Below are 18332 nucleotides of genomic sequence, written 5' to 3' on the forward strand. Positions count from 1 at the left end.
ATACAAAAACCTGCGCATTTTCCATTGCACTGTTCTGGTTACTTACCAGGAAACGTATGCAGCAACCCGTATCAACCAATCAGACATTTTATTTTCATTCACAATTGATCTAAAAATAAAATTTTGACAGAAAACATAAATATAACTGTCTGTGACATTTTCTTTCACCATAAGAATAAATCTATTAAGAGAAATGGATATGTTGCCCACAGGTCTGTACAAAACAGAGAAGGAGTTTGTTGATGACCTGCAGAAGATGTGGTTTGGACTTTACTCTCGGTCTTCCGGAGAACCAGATTCCAGCGGGTTTGAGCATGTGTTTGTGGGTATGTGTGGTTCTTTGGATGGTCTACCATTTCATAATTCATACAAGGGAAATAAATAGCTATACGAATGATGTACATATTGTAAATAGGCAAAGTGCATTATATGGTTAGGGTAAATAAGTGCACATTTATCCAGTTCTCTGCTTATGAGAGGAGGGCAAAAAATGTAAATCCAGATCTTACCGCAACAGAGCAAGACTCATCAGTGTATTTTTATGTGTGTGTCTTAATCAGGACAGCTAAGTTTAGGTTTGCTTGATCCTTTGAAAACATAATCTAACCTGTAGGTCAGGACCCTAACTGAGGACCTAAAATCCTTTTTGGGGTTCACCTATTGTCACCGATAGTCTATTCTCTTGGGATACTAGAACTGAGTTGAGCACACACAGTCATACGGATGTCCTTCCAAGACTCTTTTGTGGCCTTCAACTTTCCTGTATCTTATTTCAAATTGCAGTACTAGAAGCTAACAAGATCAAATGACATAAAGCACTTATATGTCATTGTACTGTTTTTTTAGAACAAACACAATAAAGAGATGAACTAGACTCCATATTTGCTAAAACATTGCGGTACCAGCCTCACAATAATGTCTGTATTTGTTATTTATATATCCAGTTTATTTTTCACTGAATTCTAATCTTTTTATTGTATGAAAGTTTTTTAACGACATCAATACATCTCTGTTTATGATTTGTTCCCAGGTGAGGTAAAAAAAGGACAAGTATCTGGGTTCCACAGCTGGATCCGGTTCTACCTCCTGGAAAAGAAAGGCATGATGAATTATCACAGTCATAACTTCGATGGGCCGGTATGTTCCTTTGAATGTAGTTAAACCATAGCAGCCAGGTCTTAAAGGGATGAAGGTGAGGTCATAATATTCAGCTCCCAAAGGGGTTCTCCCCCATAAGACATATTCAATTTATTAGTTTGCAAATGCCCTCCTGTAACTTTTACTGAATACATTGCTTTTCATTTTTGGTTATTTCTGGTTTTAGCCTTTTTTTAATTATGCAGACATAGTTGTTTATTTTAGTGGCCTTTGGACACTACACAAAACAGCTAAAGACAAAACTGTAATTAGTGCTCAGAGCAGAGCGAAGCTAAATCACTATTATTACCGTAGATTTGTAAAGCACCACAGTGCTCTGCAGCGCTGCACAGTAGGGAAAGCAGTCTATACATAAAACAGGGACATACAAGGTAGCCAAAATAAATATAGACATGAAAACAAAGGGTATGTATGCTCTTATTAGAGAGCTTACATTCTAAGTGGAAGAGGGCACAACTGAAACAAGAGGAGCAAATGTGGTTCAGATTGGAGATTGGGACAGTTGTGAGAGTGCATTAGTGTGAATAGTGTTATTGAGGATAAAAGGATTTCTAGGGAGACTGGTGTTTTAATCTCCCTAATAATCTGGCAAATGTATGGATGAGCATTTAATACCGTTATATATGACTATTGCTGTCAACCCACTTCTCTCAAAAGTAATTGTGATTTAACCTAAGAAATATAATTCTTATATTTCCTTAAATCCACAGGATCAATATTTATATAATAGCTTATGCTCATATCTTCAAGAAAAACTACACAGAAAATATAGTTTCATTTAAAATGTGTCGTATTATTAACATTCTAATTGTAAAACTTATGTTTATATTATAAAACAGTAAACAGCGTAACAACAATATTTTACACAAAGTATAGATTTTGGTGCAATACACTACATTTATTGCCTATTATATAAACATACAAGTCATGTGTGTGTGTTTTGACTAACTATTGTCTAAAGGTGTGTGAATGTGTGTATGTTAAGCTTTACCTATTGTTCCAAGTGTGTGAATGCACTGTGTGGGAGAGAGAAACACACACTTAGGCATACATTTTAACCTTCCAAATATTCTTGCATACTGTCAAAACTTCTATCATTTATCCATCTATCATTTCATTTCACTTATCTCAGTCAATGTCCAACAGCCATTGTTCACTATCCAAATTCCCTTCACTACCTTTTAACAATCTGACCACTTCCTGAACAACACTATCAATGAGCAGGGCCCAGTTCTTAAACCTCTAATAATATACTTGTAAATCCAATACAAATATATATATTACACAAAAGACATCTATTCTAAATATCTTTTGCAATAGTCACAAATGCTACCATTTGAACCAACAATCCGTCCTAAATATAACAGGAACTCCAGGAATTGTATAATATTACAGAAATCAACACATTGTCAGCCATTACAAGCACATGTGCTTGTAATGGCCTAATTTACTGCCAATGCAACTTTCATAGCAACAGGGCCCAGTTCTTACATAACTACTACTACTACATAATCACATAGAAATCAGACTAACAGCATACCTTTACCTATGTTATATCTACACAGCACTGCAACACTATTACAAGGCATGCATTTAAGTAACACTATCCATACAAAACCAAAATCTTCACTAACTCCATTTTATCTGAACTCAGACAATTCCATTTAAATAACCTAACAAAACTTCATTACAACATTAGTCAACCATCTTCCATTCAAAAACACATTAAACTATGTTTCCAGACTCACCTTTCATTCAAACTATGTCTCCAGACTCACCTTTCATTCATTCCATTCAAAACTCCGTTATAACATTTTTCCTGCTAGCCAGGGCCTTGGAAGGCCCTCAGGCAACTTACTTTCCTGCGTGTCCAGCTAGGAGCCATGTCCGCATGTCTTATCAGGCTGGCAGCAGGGCACGAAGAGAGCATGTGTGCTCTTTGCTACATAACAAAATGCCTTTCTGCTGGGCGGAGTTTACCTTTCCACAGGAACTGCTCACAGCATGTAACCTGCCTTTATATACTCTTCATCAATCACCTCTTAAAAAGAGATGGGTATTCAAAGCGTGTCTGAAGATTTGAAGGCTGTGGGAAAGTCTGATTGGGTGTGGAAGGGAATTCCATAAGTGGGAAGCAGCAGGGGAGAAATCTTGTAGGCGGGAGATTTGTATGATATTTGAGATGTATGCAGGGGTAGTGTTGTTGAGGGCTTTGTAGGTAAGGGTGAATTTGATTCTGGAGTACACAGGAAGCCAGTGTAGGGATTTGCAAAGTGGGGCAGAAGATGTGGAGCAGTGAGAAGTCTTGTAAGCGGGAATGAGAGATGGTTACTAGAGACGAGACAAGGCACAGGTCAGAGGTAGATCTAAGAGGGTGGGAGTGAGAGTATTTTGATATGTTGAGAATGAGTATTATGAGTTGAGAATGGAATGAGAGGACAGAAAGTGCGACAGGCGTTTGTACACTAATCGCTCAAGTAGTTTTGAGGCAAAGGGGAGGAGTGAAATAGGGCAATAGTTGGAGAGAAGGGCTGGATTGAGAGAGGGCTTCTTTAGAATTGGTAAGATGAGCGCATGTTTAAAGGAGGATGGAAGTGGAGAGAGACAAGTTGAAGAGGTGAGATAGAGGTGAAATAAAGGTGGGCATGTAGTGGAGAAGAGGGAGCGGAGAAGTTGGGAGGGAATAAGGTCAAGGGGACAGATTGTAGAGTGAGATGATGAGAAGAGTGCAGAGACTTTGTCTTCAGTTACAGGAGAATATGAATTAAAGGTGAATTGGGGAGTGCAAGTAAAGGTGGGCAGAGTTGGTGGAGTGAGTGGAATTTGTCATGAGGAGATATCTTGTAGAATATTGTCGATTTTGCCTTTGAAATAGGTGGCAAAATCATGGGCTGTGAGAAGCGAAGGGGGAGGAGGTGCAGGTGGGCAGAAAAGAGAGTTGATGGTGGCAAAGAGGCGAAGTGGGTTAGAAGACTGTTGGATATAAGAGATTGAAGAATATTTGTTTGGCAATTAAAAGGGTAGTGCTGTAAGATAATAGGATGAATTTATAGTAGAGGAAATCAGGATAGGAACGAGATTTCCTTCAGTGGCGCTCTGCAATGCGAGGTCACTTTTGCAGGTAGCTAGTCTGTTTGGTGAGCTATGGTTGTGGTTGATCATTGGAGACTATGGAGCTGCATTACCTGGGGCTGAAGTGAGTGTATCCTCTCCGCCTGTATAAGGCAGAGAGGATAAAATAGATGGATAGTGTGGACTTCAAAGGAAGAGATTGAGAGGGAGGGTTCAGTGGGTATGACTTGGAAGGTGCAGCATGGAGGAAGTAGAATGTCTACTCCACCACCTTGTCTGTTTCTGGGTCTGGGAGTGTGGCTGAGGGAGAGTCTCCCATAGGAGAGAGCTGCAGGGGATGTAGTGTTAGAGGAGGTGAGCCAAGTTTCTGAAATGGCAAGGAGGTGGAGTGATTTATAAATGAATAGATCATGGATGGATGGAAGTTTGTTGCAAACAGATCTGGCATTTCATAGTGCACAGGAGAAGGGAAGAGAGAGTAGTAGAGATATGTGGAGAAGGTTTGGGGTGGAGGGAGGAGCTTGAGCAAATAATGGGGATTGTATGGGGCTCAGGGTTAGGTGAGATATCGCCAGCAGCCATGAGAAGGAGCAGGGTGAGATAGAGGACATACAAGAAGGATTTGTGGGTGTGAAGTCTTTTTCTGTTTATGTAGGCTGGTGAGTGTGGTGGGTGCAGAAGACAAAACAGTTCATGTGTGATAGTGAGGTGAGAAGTAGTGAAGGGAAAATCATTATCAGAGAGGGAGGAATAAGATGATTAAGAAGAAAGAAGAGGAGTTTGGAGAGAAGTGTAGTGACAGTAAATAGGAGAGACTGTAAAATGAGTAGTTGTATGATGGAGATATGTGAATGAATGTGTATTAGCTAGGGTAGGTAAGGAAAAAGTGGAAAGGAACAAATGATCCAAATTGTGGGAGGCAATGGAAGAGGTGAAGGATACTCTACCACCTCCTCGCTGGGATTAATGGAGTAGGCAGTTTCACAATTGAGCTCAGTGGGTAGCTGAACAGATGTTGAAACAGCAATGACAGTTGAGCTCTGTGGGTCCCACAGCTAAACAGAGATGATAGTTCAGTAGATCCTAAAACAGCCTTGTGTTTCGGTATGAAGTCGATCCTCAGCGCTGCTGTGACGTTATATTTGTGAGACTAAGGAAAAGTGGGAGCTTGGGCAAAGAGCTGAGCCAGTGTACAGCTTACTCCAACTGACATCCACATGCCACTTTATTCAAATCATATTCAAGGACAATGGAAATAAACATTTCATAAACTGGAAATATCATGCAATGTACTTATTGAAAGCTGCATGAAGGTAGACAACTGTTTTAAAAGCCTTAGTATGCTATATTTAAAGGAATGATAACATATTCAGTTAAAAAAAGTAATATGTTATAAGTAATATTTATCAAGAAATCCTAATCTTCAGCTAACTCTCCATATTTTAAAAGGGAAGTTTACATTTTATACTGTAGGCTTAAACTCATTCCTACAGAGATCTAGTGAGAATTAGTGATTGTCAGCACCTACCAGTTGTACACCTCTCTGCCATCACCACCTTCATCATTGTTTCTGTTTAATAATTAATTGTGCCTGTACTTATAATAAAACATTTTGCAGAAACACGTGAAAATTATGTGACAATTGGAAATAGTGTAAATGTGACTTTAGTCCAAGTCCAACCTACTACCACTTAAGGACCATCACCTTCATTAATTTCATACTTGCCAACTCTCCTGGAATTTCCAGGAGAGCCCCGAATTCCAGGTCTCGTAGACTGCCCAGGAGAGTAGGCCATTGTCTATAATTCCTGCCTACTTTCTAGTGAAGGGGGCAAGATGGGGATCTTCGTGAAGCGATTCTCCATGAATCGTGCCATTTTGGACCCCCCCTCTGTGACAAAATGACATGATAGTGGCAATGCAACCAAGGGTGGAAGCAAAATGACGCAATTTACAGTGCTCCACTCCCCTCCGCAGTTATGCTCCACCTCCCCTTTAGGATCTCCTGGCTTGGACAATAAAACAGTTAGTGTTTAGCCTCACTTATGTCTTTATAATTATGAGAGTAAGGAGATCTCTGGACTGTCTGTATTATACGTGGCACATTTGTGTGTTTGAAGCTTTTTATTGGCCAAGGTGCTCCTAGAAATGTGCTTTGTAGAAGTGCAGCTGGAAAGTGCAAACTGTGTCCCATTAAAGTGTAGATTGAGGCCTGATTTACACCACCTCTGAGCAGGTGGAAACTTTGAGTCAGTTTGCAGGGAGAAAATGCTATAGTGTTACCCCAGAGAAGTTCCTAAACAAGTACACCAACATTTTTTGGAGAATGGGTCTTATCCTTTCTCTTGTGCTTTGAAGGCAGGTCAGGGGTGTTAACATGTATGTTCAGCAGGGCCGGATTAACCATAGGGCTAACTGGGCTACAGCCCAGGGGCCTATGGCATCCAGGGGGCCCTTGAAAGTGCTCAGCAGCAGTATTGATCGGTTGGGGCCGGGAGCGCCCCCGGTGCGATCAGTGCTGCTGAGCACTTTCACTGTGGTCCTTCTCCGGCGCGCTGTATTCTCCTTACTGAGGAGATCTCGTGAGTCTCACTCTCACGAGATCTCCTCAGTAAAGAGCGTACAGCGCGCCGGAGAAGGGGTAAGTGCCGGGGGGGGGGGGAGAGCGGGCAGCTCGGATCACGGGGGGGGCCCTCACGGGGGAATGGAGGCCCCCTTAGCCCAGGGGCCTCCATTACCTTAATCCGGCCCTGATGTTCAGTAAAGGAAGGGCGTAAACCATACTTGCCAACCTTTGGCAAGCTAATTCCGGGAGATCCCAGGCAGGTAGGCGTGGTTGGAGGGTGGGAGGGGCGGGGCACGATAATTCGCTTCATTTTGGCTCCGCCCCCTCAACACTGCCATTTCCCCATAGGGAGAGGGGCCAAAATGACGTGATTCGCCGCAAACCGAGTCATTTTGAGGAGCGTGTTGCCATATGCGGGATATTTGCTTGCTCTCCCGGGAGCCCGGGAGACCTACCCGAATTTCGGGAGTCTCCTGGACATTCCGGGAGAGTTGCCAAGTATGGCGTAAACTAAGCCGCTTAGGGATGTGTCCAATTTCGACTTACACGTATTTTAACGTTTCCATAGGCCAGGTGAAAGTTTCAGAGTTTATGGTAATGATGGGCGCTTCTTTGTGCTACATAAATACATCTATGCTCAAAAGTCAAGTGCATTTAACTCTGAATCAGGCCCCTAATCTGTAAATTGCCCAGATCTGCTTAACTGTTTCTATCAGCAAGTGCAAAGTTTTCTTTCTCACAGGTGCCGCTAATGTCGCTGATTTATGTAAAACTGTGCACTGTTGTACAACCATAGGCACATGAGTTCACACAAGAGCATTTGCACTGTCAATTTACTGTCGCAAGTTAGTCTTGATTTCAGCAGAATGAACTACATCTGTTGCTGATATGAATGCTGGATAAAAGAGTACTGTTACATTGCTACTCAGCAGATCACCAGCAGGGGCCGGCTGGGCCGGGGGGGCCGCTCAGTTTCACCGCTGTTAGGGCCGGCCGGCCGCCCCTCGGATGCAAAATCTCCTGATTTTTACCGGCGGTCGCATCTCATGACACGGGATGCGGCCGTGTCAGCGCACAGGCGGCCGCATCACATGACACGCGATGCGGCCGCGGCCAATGACGCGGCTGCATCGCGCGTCATGTGATGCGGCCACCTGTGCGCCCCCCAGGCTGAAATATGCCAGCCCGCTCCTGATCACCAGTGAGGGTAGGCTTCTAGTGCATTCTCTGCTTAGTCAGTTCAAAGGCTGCTACATTGGTATCAAATCTTTGCTAAATGTAACTTGGAGAATTTCATAGATTGCAAGCACTAAAAAAATGCAGGTTTAAAATCTGGATACATTCAGACTAAGCCAATTTAATTTAAACACACTTATCAAAATTGTAGTTAGTGTATTGATTAAACAGTATTGGAATGTCATTAGAAAATGTTAATTAATGCAACTTGCTTATATAATGTTTGAGGATTCGAGCAAAAACTGAAGTTTAAAAACATAATAATAATAATAATAATAATAATAATAATAATAATAATAAAAACAAATAAAAATCACCCCCATTCCCATTCCATACATTATGTCGCATGGGGCGAGATGAGTATGCTACTAGGTTTTTTTAACTACAGGATAAACGTAAAAGTACTGGTTAAAAAATGGGCATCATTCATCAAGAGAGGGCGTGCAAATGAGTATTTGGAGATTCAGGACTAGATTTACTAAACTGCGGGTTTAAAAAAGTGGAGATGCCTAGAGCAACCAATCAGATTGTAGCTGTCATTTTATAGAAGGTACTAAATAAATGATAACTAGAATCTGATTGGTTGCTATAGGCAACATCTCCACTTTTTCAAACCCGCAGTTAAGTAAATATACCCCTCAGTCTTTTTACACTGACAAAGAAGACATGTATACCTATGTTTTAGTAAAATGTGTTCTGTTTGCTGCTTACTAAACCAATTATGAAAGCCCTTAATGCATTCTGCAATTCTTCCAAACCTCTTCTCTTACAAACCTCCTTGTGGATCTGTCATTGCAATACAATGTCATGCTCTGTTCACAGGTCACAGAGAGTTAACTACAGCCCTTTCTCCCATTCACAATGACAGTAGCTATTAAGAATCCCTGCATTGCAACCTATCCCTGTGTCCTAAAGAACTGCAGCAGAGCAAACAGGACAATTAGATTTTCTCCTAAATGTCTGGGATGCAATGTAATTATGATACACCAGCATCCCGCCTTGTTGACACTTCAGATGTGGTTGTTCGGGAGGACTAATTGGGTTAAGTTCACTATGCTCATTGTCATGATAAAACATCCCTGGCCACCTGCAGGGGGCTGAACAGAGGTCGTCTACCAAGACCCACTCTTGTCATTTGCTACATATTTAACCACTTTGATCCAAGAGTTAACAGGTTCATTGATTGATTGATCCTTTTGTAATACAAAGCGTTGAGATTGTTTCTGTTCATAGTGCATGTGTCAAACTGCAGTATACTCTTGTTTTATCAAAAATTTTGTTAAACTAAAACAAATAAAACAATCTATTTTCACAAATTTTCCTATCTCTACAGTGGACAAGCTACCCCGATGTGCTGGGGAAGCAGTTTAATTGGGACGGTTTCAATAAAGAAGTTGGCACCCAGTTCATTGGCTCAAGTCCTGAATTTGACTTCGCAATCTATACCATGTGCTTCATTAGTCGCCCTGGCAAAAAGTAAGTTTTTCTCTATCCCACCGTCCATAGCATTAATATACTATAAGTCAGGGTTTCCCAAACCCAGTCCTCAGGGCTCCCCAACAGTGCAGGTTTTCCGGATCACATGTGACATAATTAGGACCACCTGTGGATCTGTTACAATGTGTCAGTCAGTAATGACTACACCTGTGCTCCAGCAAGGAGATATGGAAAACCTGCACTGTTGGGGAGCCCTGAGGACTGGGTTTGGGAAACCCTGCTATAAAGCAAATGAGTCCACATTTGGACAATCTCCATTCTCTATACAATGTCCTTCCATGTGATTCTACAGTTGGAGTCCTGTTACCATTACCTTTGAGCGAGTTGGTCAAGACTGAGTGCATAATTCAAATATGCCCAGGTTGTAGGTGTGTAGTGAATGCTGCACCCGATATCACAGGAGCCACAGTGAATCCAAACATTTGCTGCATCCACTACACAACCTACGTCCTAGTACACCAAAAATGTGGATGGCATTAGGATGCTGCATGTAGAGGCTGCTCCTCCCCTGATCAGCAGTCAGGTAAGAGTAGGGTTCCAGGAGCGGTGACCACCACAGTGGGGAATTTCCAGTAGTGGACAAACCTTTTCCATGATGTTCACATTAAGTTACTCATGTAATATTAGCACTTTAGTTGTCAAGCTCATAATACACAAAATAACATTAAGAGGAAAAAGTGTTAACAGAATCTACTGACAAAGTACAGCAGACATTAACAGATGAAAATAATGTTACTTCTAATTTTTGTAAGTAGAATGAAGTTTTGCTCTAAAGTTCCACCAGATAAACACTTAAAACACATGTAAATAAAGTATAGACAAACACGCTCATTATTGTCTTTCTTTTTTTACAGATGCCAAATCAGCCTGGAAGGGCATAACATTGGTATACAAACTTATACCTGGACCAAGACCAGCTACGATAATGGCAAGAAGTACATTGCCACAGCTTATCCCGTAGTTTAATTCAGTCAAAGGCAATCTTACAAAGCCTCCATTCAGCATTAGAAATCACATTTTAACTATTACAGTCTCTTAGTGAACAGATTTGATCCAATTTTTACTACATACACAATAAACCATCGGATTGTGTAGTCTATTCTAAGTTATTACGCCGTTGTATATCTCTATATTACCATTTGTCAATTCTAATAATTTGCTAACCTACGTGAAAGGACATCATGCTTTGCAGGCACCTTACCAACATTTCAGATCTGAAGTTTAACCAGCAATGAGTTCCTGGCATGTTGTCTAAGTGACAAGCAGAAGACCGGTTCACTTTCAAACATTCCGTTGAACTTTGCAGTGAAATGATTGGTTAGTGCAGATTACCTGTGGTTACTCAGGTAGATCACTTAAACATGATTTTCAGCAGCCAAAGAGTAGACTTTGACTTTCTGGGGATAGCAAGAGTCAAGGTTCTCAATCCATATCTGTCTAGCAATCCTACTCTCACAATAGATGGCTCATTGCTGCTCAAGTCTCACCCTTAGCACTACCAAGAAGACTGGTTCCCAACCATTTTTACATCCTGAAGAAGCATAAAATGTCTGTGACACTTGATGGATGGATGGACAAATGGATATTTTTAGTAAATATATTATGGTAACTTTTAGTTCCCTGTAATTTAACTTTGGCCCTTTGCGTACTAAAAATATTTGGGTTTCCTTCTGCCAAACATGAATTGTAGCAGCATTGTGGCCTGAAGGACATTATTGTAGCTCCTAGTGTGCAGCAGTTTAGCCATAATGCACAGCATAGTAATACCAATACCCAGGAGAGAACTCTGAGTACTAAACTACTGCCCCTTTAGGGGGTACGGTCGCTATGGTACCTGGAGAGGCAGATTCGCCCCCCCCTTCCAAGGTTTTTTCTGCTCTCAAAAGGGCAGAGCAGAGGCCTCTTCTGAGTAGTTGCAGGTCTGGTGCATGTGCAGTGAAGCATCAGTCCTGGGCCCAGAAGCCTAGAGCAGCATCTCCAAGCTCTTACATCTATCACTTCACCTCACTTCACTATGCCCTGTGTCACTCCTGAGCACCCAACACAAGAGCCGAAAAAGTCCAGAACTATAGCTGCAATGCACAATGAAGTATCCCATGTGCCTATTGCAATAGCCCCAAAAATCAAGGACAGTTGTCAGTGTCCAGCATAGAAGCCACAATATCTAGTATAGTATATCCCTGGTTTCCAGTATGTTTGTACAACATAATAGCTTCAAGCCATGATGTTGCTCTTAATTACTTTGTCCACCATGGCTACTGTCAAGCTAATAGAAGTGTTTATCTGTGCCCAGCATGCAGGAGTGCTATCAGAATTCCACTTATAGAAACTACCCTTAGAACACACCTGTGCTACAATTGCTTTAAAGCACATTGCTGGTAACCAATCACAGTGCATAATGGTTTTATTAACTTATTAACAGAAGGAAACAGTGATTTGATTGGGTGCAATTGATGAGCTAGTTAGCCAATCCCAGCACAGATTCCTTCTATTAGTTATGAGTAGCACACTATACCAGAGACACAAGAAGCTCAGAAATGTGTAATATTAAGTATTAGGCACTCCAGACCTCTCACCACATTTGGGTGACTTTACACATAACTGAAGCAAAATTTGTGAATGTCATAATAAAGATATTATAAATGTATAAATTTATATCAACAAATTTGATTGAGTTATGCACGTTTACAAAAACACAGGCAAGAAACCGCAATAAATGAACTTAAATTTGACAACTTCAATGTGAAACATAACATTTCTTGCATTAAAAATAGATGAAACATGCAAATAGTGCTTGAAAAAAGAAAACAGAGAGAAATATACAGAAACATAATAAATGTAAGAATAGAAAAACATAGAAACAAATACATTTGTTGGAGGCAGAAAAAATAGATGCTCAGGAAAGTGAATTTCATGGCTGAAAATCGTCTAGTCATCTTCAGCAATCCTGCAAAAGAACATATGCTGGAAACATATAGTTTGTGTTCTGAATGGATTTGTTGCAGTAAGATTTTAATAAAACTTATCCATGTTGAAAAAAAATATTTGACTTGTTTGTTCTTTACAATCATTTCTAAAATCGAAATCTAAAGTTTCTTTAACCACTTCATGACCACAGTCCTGATGCACTGTCAGACAGGTGCTCTTAATAATTTTGTGATATGCCCTGTTTACTGGGAATCATTTTTTTTACTTGTTTAATCCAACCAAGTGAATTATAGGACATATAGGGCTTTTCTTTTGAAGTGTGCTGAAAGATACATTTGATGTTATGTAGAAGTATAGAACAATATGATATTCCAATATTATAAAAATTATTAATACTTTTATGCAATTAGTGCACTCCTAAAAAATACTCAGCTAATTCTCCAGATTATAGTGATTAAATATGTGCACGTTTCACAAGGTCAGATGCCGTCATACTGTACACTGCAGCAACAAAGACACTCATTTCTTTTTTAAAGTTGTTTGTTTCTGCACCTAAGGGTCACAGTACAAATGTTAGGGGTCTAGCACAGTTTTGTAGACAGTAAATAAATAATTGCATGGCAGGAAATGGCAGTTCAACATATAAAGTTTACAATTTACATGTGAATAGAGAAAAAAAAATTATAATTTATTGTGTTTGGGGACAATATTTAAGAAATGTTCTCAAGGTAATTCCCCACTTGTCTCTTAACAAATTAAATAGCAACAGTAGTGCTAATATTTGTATATACCTTGAATTCTTGGTGCATAGAGACATATTTCACAGTGAAATTTTTCGTGATTAGATAAATAGGGTCTATGCAGTAGATAAATATGGTATCTGCATACACCAAAAATACTGCACAGACAACTGTAGAAGAACACATAGGACCTCATTTAGAGTCGGACGCAAAGTCCGTTTTAGGCGCATCCAACAAAAAACACTTTCATGCATGTGCAGAAAGCACCAAATCCGCCTGCATCTTGAACACTTGCACCTAAAACAGACTCTAAATGAGGTCCATTGTGAACACAGGGTTTGTAAGAGAATTTTAACGGTAACTGTTAAGAGCCCAGCATGGGTTGTGAACTAAGATTGTGGAATAAATAGTCTAGTATCTTACATATATATTTTAAATGCATGAAATTCCATCCATGGTCACTGCGGAGGTTGTCATCATTACCATGACCACAATTCCAAAAACAGTTATTGAGACACTAAAATGCCAATGGGTGTAATTCCAACATGTAGGAAATACAGACTTACCTAAAAAGTTATAGGCAACATTGCTGACAGCCCAGCTATGAATGCCAACATCAGAAAATGACGGCAGTGTAACTTTCGTCACTTACAATGGCGGCAATCACATTGCCGGTATTAATGGTGCAATGCGAGGACTCGGCACCAGTATAATGTCCAACCCTTAGTAAAAATATTTTAAAAGAAAAAGTGCAGGTTAATAGTCTTTATAGCAAGCACCCCCATGCTTTTGTTTTGTTTTTTTACTAAGGACCTATCACTTTTATGTAAGTCTGAATTTCCTACATGTCGGAATTATAACCATCGTCATTTTAGCGTCGCTATAACTGTTGTCGGAATTGTGGTCATCGGTATTTCGTACACTACCCGGTCACTGAGAGATAATATAACCTGGTTCATTCTATCATCCAAGTCAGGATTTCCCACTTTGTCATGTCATAATGCTGGTATAGCTTTGTGCTTGTAGGGAGGCATACTAGGACCAATAATTAAATTTGTCTATCCATAAGTGACTTTTTCAGTGTGGCAATCGCTAGTTTGTTGCCCCACTTCAATTACTATATGTTATGTCAAAGAAAACATGATTGTGATAACTCCCCTGGGATCCCCTGATTTCATCCCCAGAGAGCCCCACTGGATTGAAAGATCTGCAGAGCCTTTTATTGAGGAGTTTATACACAATGCTTTCATATTGATGAAAGTTTTCTGCATTACAATAGCAATGCAAAAGCTTATTCTGTACATGAAGATTTATACTGACCAATAAAACGAGAATAACTTGTCACTCAATCAATTTATAACGAGTGAGAGATACATATATAAGAAGAAGAGAAATGTATTTAATTACATAAATTTATACATTTAGGGAGAAACTTACCACAGTCCTCCAGACACCTAATATATATCATGGGAGCCCCAGAAATACTTTAAAGCAGCTTCAGATCTTCCATACTTTGGTAAGCAAAGTTATTGTGTGAGCGATCATTTTAATAAGTGTCTACATCAGGCAGGTTTGCTAGAACTAGAGACAATTACAACATCAGACTTAAGTAGTCTTAATAGTTGATAATTTACCAAAATTGTTCAGCGTCCTCAGGATGATGAGCAGAGCAACATGTCATGTGCAAAGACTGTCTCATTGATACTTGTACTTAGTATTTATTATCATTTATTTACATAGTGCTACCATATTACGCAGTACTGTACAGAAAATATTTAATCCTTCATCAATCCCTGTCTACTCGGAGCGTACAGTTTAAATTTCCTACCGTACAAGCACACACAAACTAGGGTCCATTATTGTCAGCAGACAAGCTACCAAAATATGCACAAGCACTGGGAGAACATACAAAGCTCTACATAGATAGGACCCTGGTTGGAATTGAGCCCATGACCCCAGCACTGCGAGGGAGCAATGCTAACCACTGTGCCACCATGCTGCCCGTAAGTAGAATGAATTGTCAGTATTGAATCAGGTAATCTATAGTTACAGAGAGGTAGTGACAGGGAATAATCCACAGTCTCCAGCTCCACAAGCAGGGTGTATTAAGGCCATACACGGAAGAAAGCAAGTTGAATATATGAACTGTGTTGTTTGACACCGCAATTATACCTGCATCAGTGTTACAAGAGCATCTCTGGTGCCTGCTGTCTGTTTGCCCTCTGTTTAGGTTCTAAGCTCTTATGAGCAAGGTCCTCTTCCCTCCTGTCTCTATACATTTCTTCTCCTCCAACTTCACTGTACTAGCTAAGCTTGGAGCTACTGGAGTCTTGGTATTACTCGTCTCTGTTCTGTACTCTTTTACCCTGTATGGTCAACTGTTTGTACTCTGTACGGACTGTGGAAATTTTGTGGCGCCTTATAAATAAAAGATAATAATCTCATTACTACTCTCTGCTACTGTAAACCCTGTCTTTCCACTCTCTAACTCTCAGTATGTAGCTTTTAACTTGCCTCCATTCCCCTCCTCACATCATGACTCTGCCCCTGTTACATGCAGTCCTGTCCTCACTGATCACAGGAAAGGTCTTCCGCTGCCTCCCACAAAATCTGCCCAATTGAATCCTGCTGTGAACATTCCAGTGTTTATTTACTAAATGATGTGCAGTTGGCATACAATATTTTGAGCAAAAAAAAACATTTCAAATGGCGATTGTCTCATATATTAACCTGTAAGTAAATATTTGGTAACAGCAGGGGCAGGGGCTGCCCCCCCGGGCCGGTCCCACAGAGGACTACTTTGGGCTGGTTCACTGGGCCACCGGCATTTCTTTCCTTAAAATATAGGCTGCTGGGTCAAGATTTACTCCCCGGGCCCTACCTTGGGTAACAGCCACCTGAACTGTATAAGCTGTACTGGGAGGTTCACGGTCGGACGCAATCTGCCCTCAACTTAAAAAATAAAATGAGCATGGAACTTGAGTGTAGTTCTGACCATATTCAAATCCAAGCAGATCTCAAGATGCATTTCATTTTGAATTTCAGTGTAAGTACTCTCTGCCTAAATGGTGCTTGCTGTATGTTAACAGACAGAACAGACTGCAGTATGCGCGAAGCGTAAGTGCAATATAAGGTCACAGCAGGATGCATGTAAAAAAAAAAAATTACAACTCATAATACTATAATCATTAATTAAAATGTGTTTTTTAAAAAAAAAAAAAAATGTTTTATACTAAATATATAAATCAGGATGTTTTTAATGCTTACTGTACCTACAGTGCATTTTATACTCTCTCTTTCATTCATACAAATGTTCTTTGCTATCTAGTGGCTCGCATACATGTAGTTTTTATTACAAAGACAATGTCGTACAGTCATCACTATCAGTCGGCACTTATACCAAACTTATACACTCTTTCTCACACCCATTCATTTGCTTTTTGGACATGAATTGCATGCATTTGAGTTCATTGGTGTAAGGTCCAGTTCTGAGCACACTCAGTGCCTTTTCACGGAAGATATGCACGTAAAGGAACTTACATCTGGCAATTAATCAGGACCTGATATTTATGCAATTTGCCAACATTCTTAGTTCTACTGCACTAGTGAATTGCATCATTTTGGCCCAGTCCCCACAACGCAATGACACAAGAGTGTAATTTTGCCATGGGGCGGGGTCAAAATAACACAAACTAACGCAATTCGCCACAAATCGCATCATGGAGGCTCCTATCCTGCCCAGGAAAAGGGCAGGATGCGGGAGAATGGCCTGCTCTCTCATGAGTCCTGGAGACCTACCTGGAATTTGGAAGTCTCCCGGACATTGCAAGACAGTGTACAAGTATGCCGTAGTAGCTTCCCTGGTTAGATCACTTATTTTCAAGTTATTTTAAATTAGTACAAATTTTTGTTTTTTAATTGTGAATTCTCCAATTTTTAAGTACACACATTTTACTTTAAAAGTAAATTAGACTTATTTGTTTTTTTTAGAATGAACTTACATGTCATCTCACAATAACACCAATTTACCATATTAGTTTGATTCACCTTGTTGTGCCTCTCTAGGCATAAGGGGGAGCAAGTCTAAGGTACACTCAAATTTATATATGGACATATTTTGGTACACATAAACAGTACGGAAATACGTATATTTATACTTCACAAATGAACGTCTATCCAACACTAAATAAAGCCCAAGATCTAAATGAAAGATTGCCAGAAAAAGAAGACCGTCATGGGAGAAACATGACATGTAGGTAACCTGATGCTGACACTCTGGTTGGCAATTTCTGCATTATTATCATGTTTCCTGACTTGTCCAAGTGCATAGAAAACGTTTGTTGCCACTAGAGGTCGCCACAAACATAAATGTAACATTAAAGAATATGTTTAAAATGCCAAGGGTATTTTTTCATTCTGAATTTTAACCTATAATGAACAACCAGTGCAGTAATATCAGCATCATTGTTTATTTGTAGGGTACCACAAAAAACAGCATGGAACAGTCAGAATTACAAATTACACAAAATACAAACTGCACATCAAACAGAACAAGTACATACGAGAATGACGACGGTGATGCAGACACGAGAGAGAGGGTACAGAGGGCCTGATTCATTAAGGAACTTAAATGCCAGTGAACACAAGTGAATGCCTGTAGTCAATGTACAGTAAGGGCCTTCCAAGCTTCAGCACACACAGTCATATCCGATTCAAGCTTTTGGGCAGCTCTCAGGTACGTGTTTATCAGTCGTATCACCTGCACCACCTACTGGGCAGGTGCAAGTGCCCAGTGATCGCGGTTGTCAGTGGCGCACGCAGGGGGGTTTCTGAGTCTCTAGAAACCCCCCCCTGCGCTAACAAAGTGGCCACTGTCCTATACAGCAGCCGCGGCGCTGTCAAAGAAGCGTCCGCGGCGGTGCTGTATTGTATACAGCACCGCCGCAGACGCTTCTTAGACAGCGCCGTGGCTGCTGTTTAGGACAGCGCTGGCGAAACCCCCCCCCCCCGACAATCCTCTGTGCGCCCCTGTTTGTGTATACATGCTAGAACATGTGTTTGCAATCAATAGCAAACTGTAAAAATGCATTTTATGTACAGTAGGATTTTATATTCCACATATCTGCAGTGTGTTG

The 18332-nt window shown here is 40.5% G+C and overlaps 1 protein-coding gene across 2 annotated transcripts in view; it reads left to right on the forward strand.

Moving 5' to 3' along the window:
- Positions 1 to 12571, forward strand: part of ENDOU (endonuclease, poly(U) specific) — a 44203-nt gene extending 31632 nt beyond the window's left edge. For both annotated transcript variants that reach the window (XM_075199249.1, XM_075199248.1), the window contains 4 exons: positions 213 to 326; positions 1031 to 1137; positions 9366 to 9508; positions 10384 to 12571. In XM_075199249.1, coding sequence (XP_075055350.1) covers positions 213 to 326; positions 1031 to 1137; positions 9366 to 9508; positions 10384 to 10495 — 476 coding nt within the window. In that variant the 3' untranslated portion in view covers positions 10496 to 12571. The remainder of the gene's footprint in view (positions 1 to 212; positions 327 to 1030; positions 1138 to 9365; positions 9509 to 10383) is intronic.
- The last annotated feature ends 5761 nt before the right edge of the window (positions 12572 to 18332 follow it).

The sequence above is a fragment of the Mixophyes fleayi genome, chromosome 2 (genome assembly GCF_038048845.1).
Source record: "Mixophyes fleayi isolate aMixFle1 chromosome 2, aMixFle1.hap1, whole genome shotgun sequence".
Taxonomy (NCBI): domain Eukaryota; kingdom Metazoa; phylum Chordata; class Amphibia; order Anura; family Limnodynastidae; genus Mixophyes; species Mixophyes fleayi.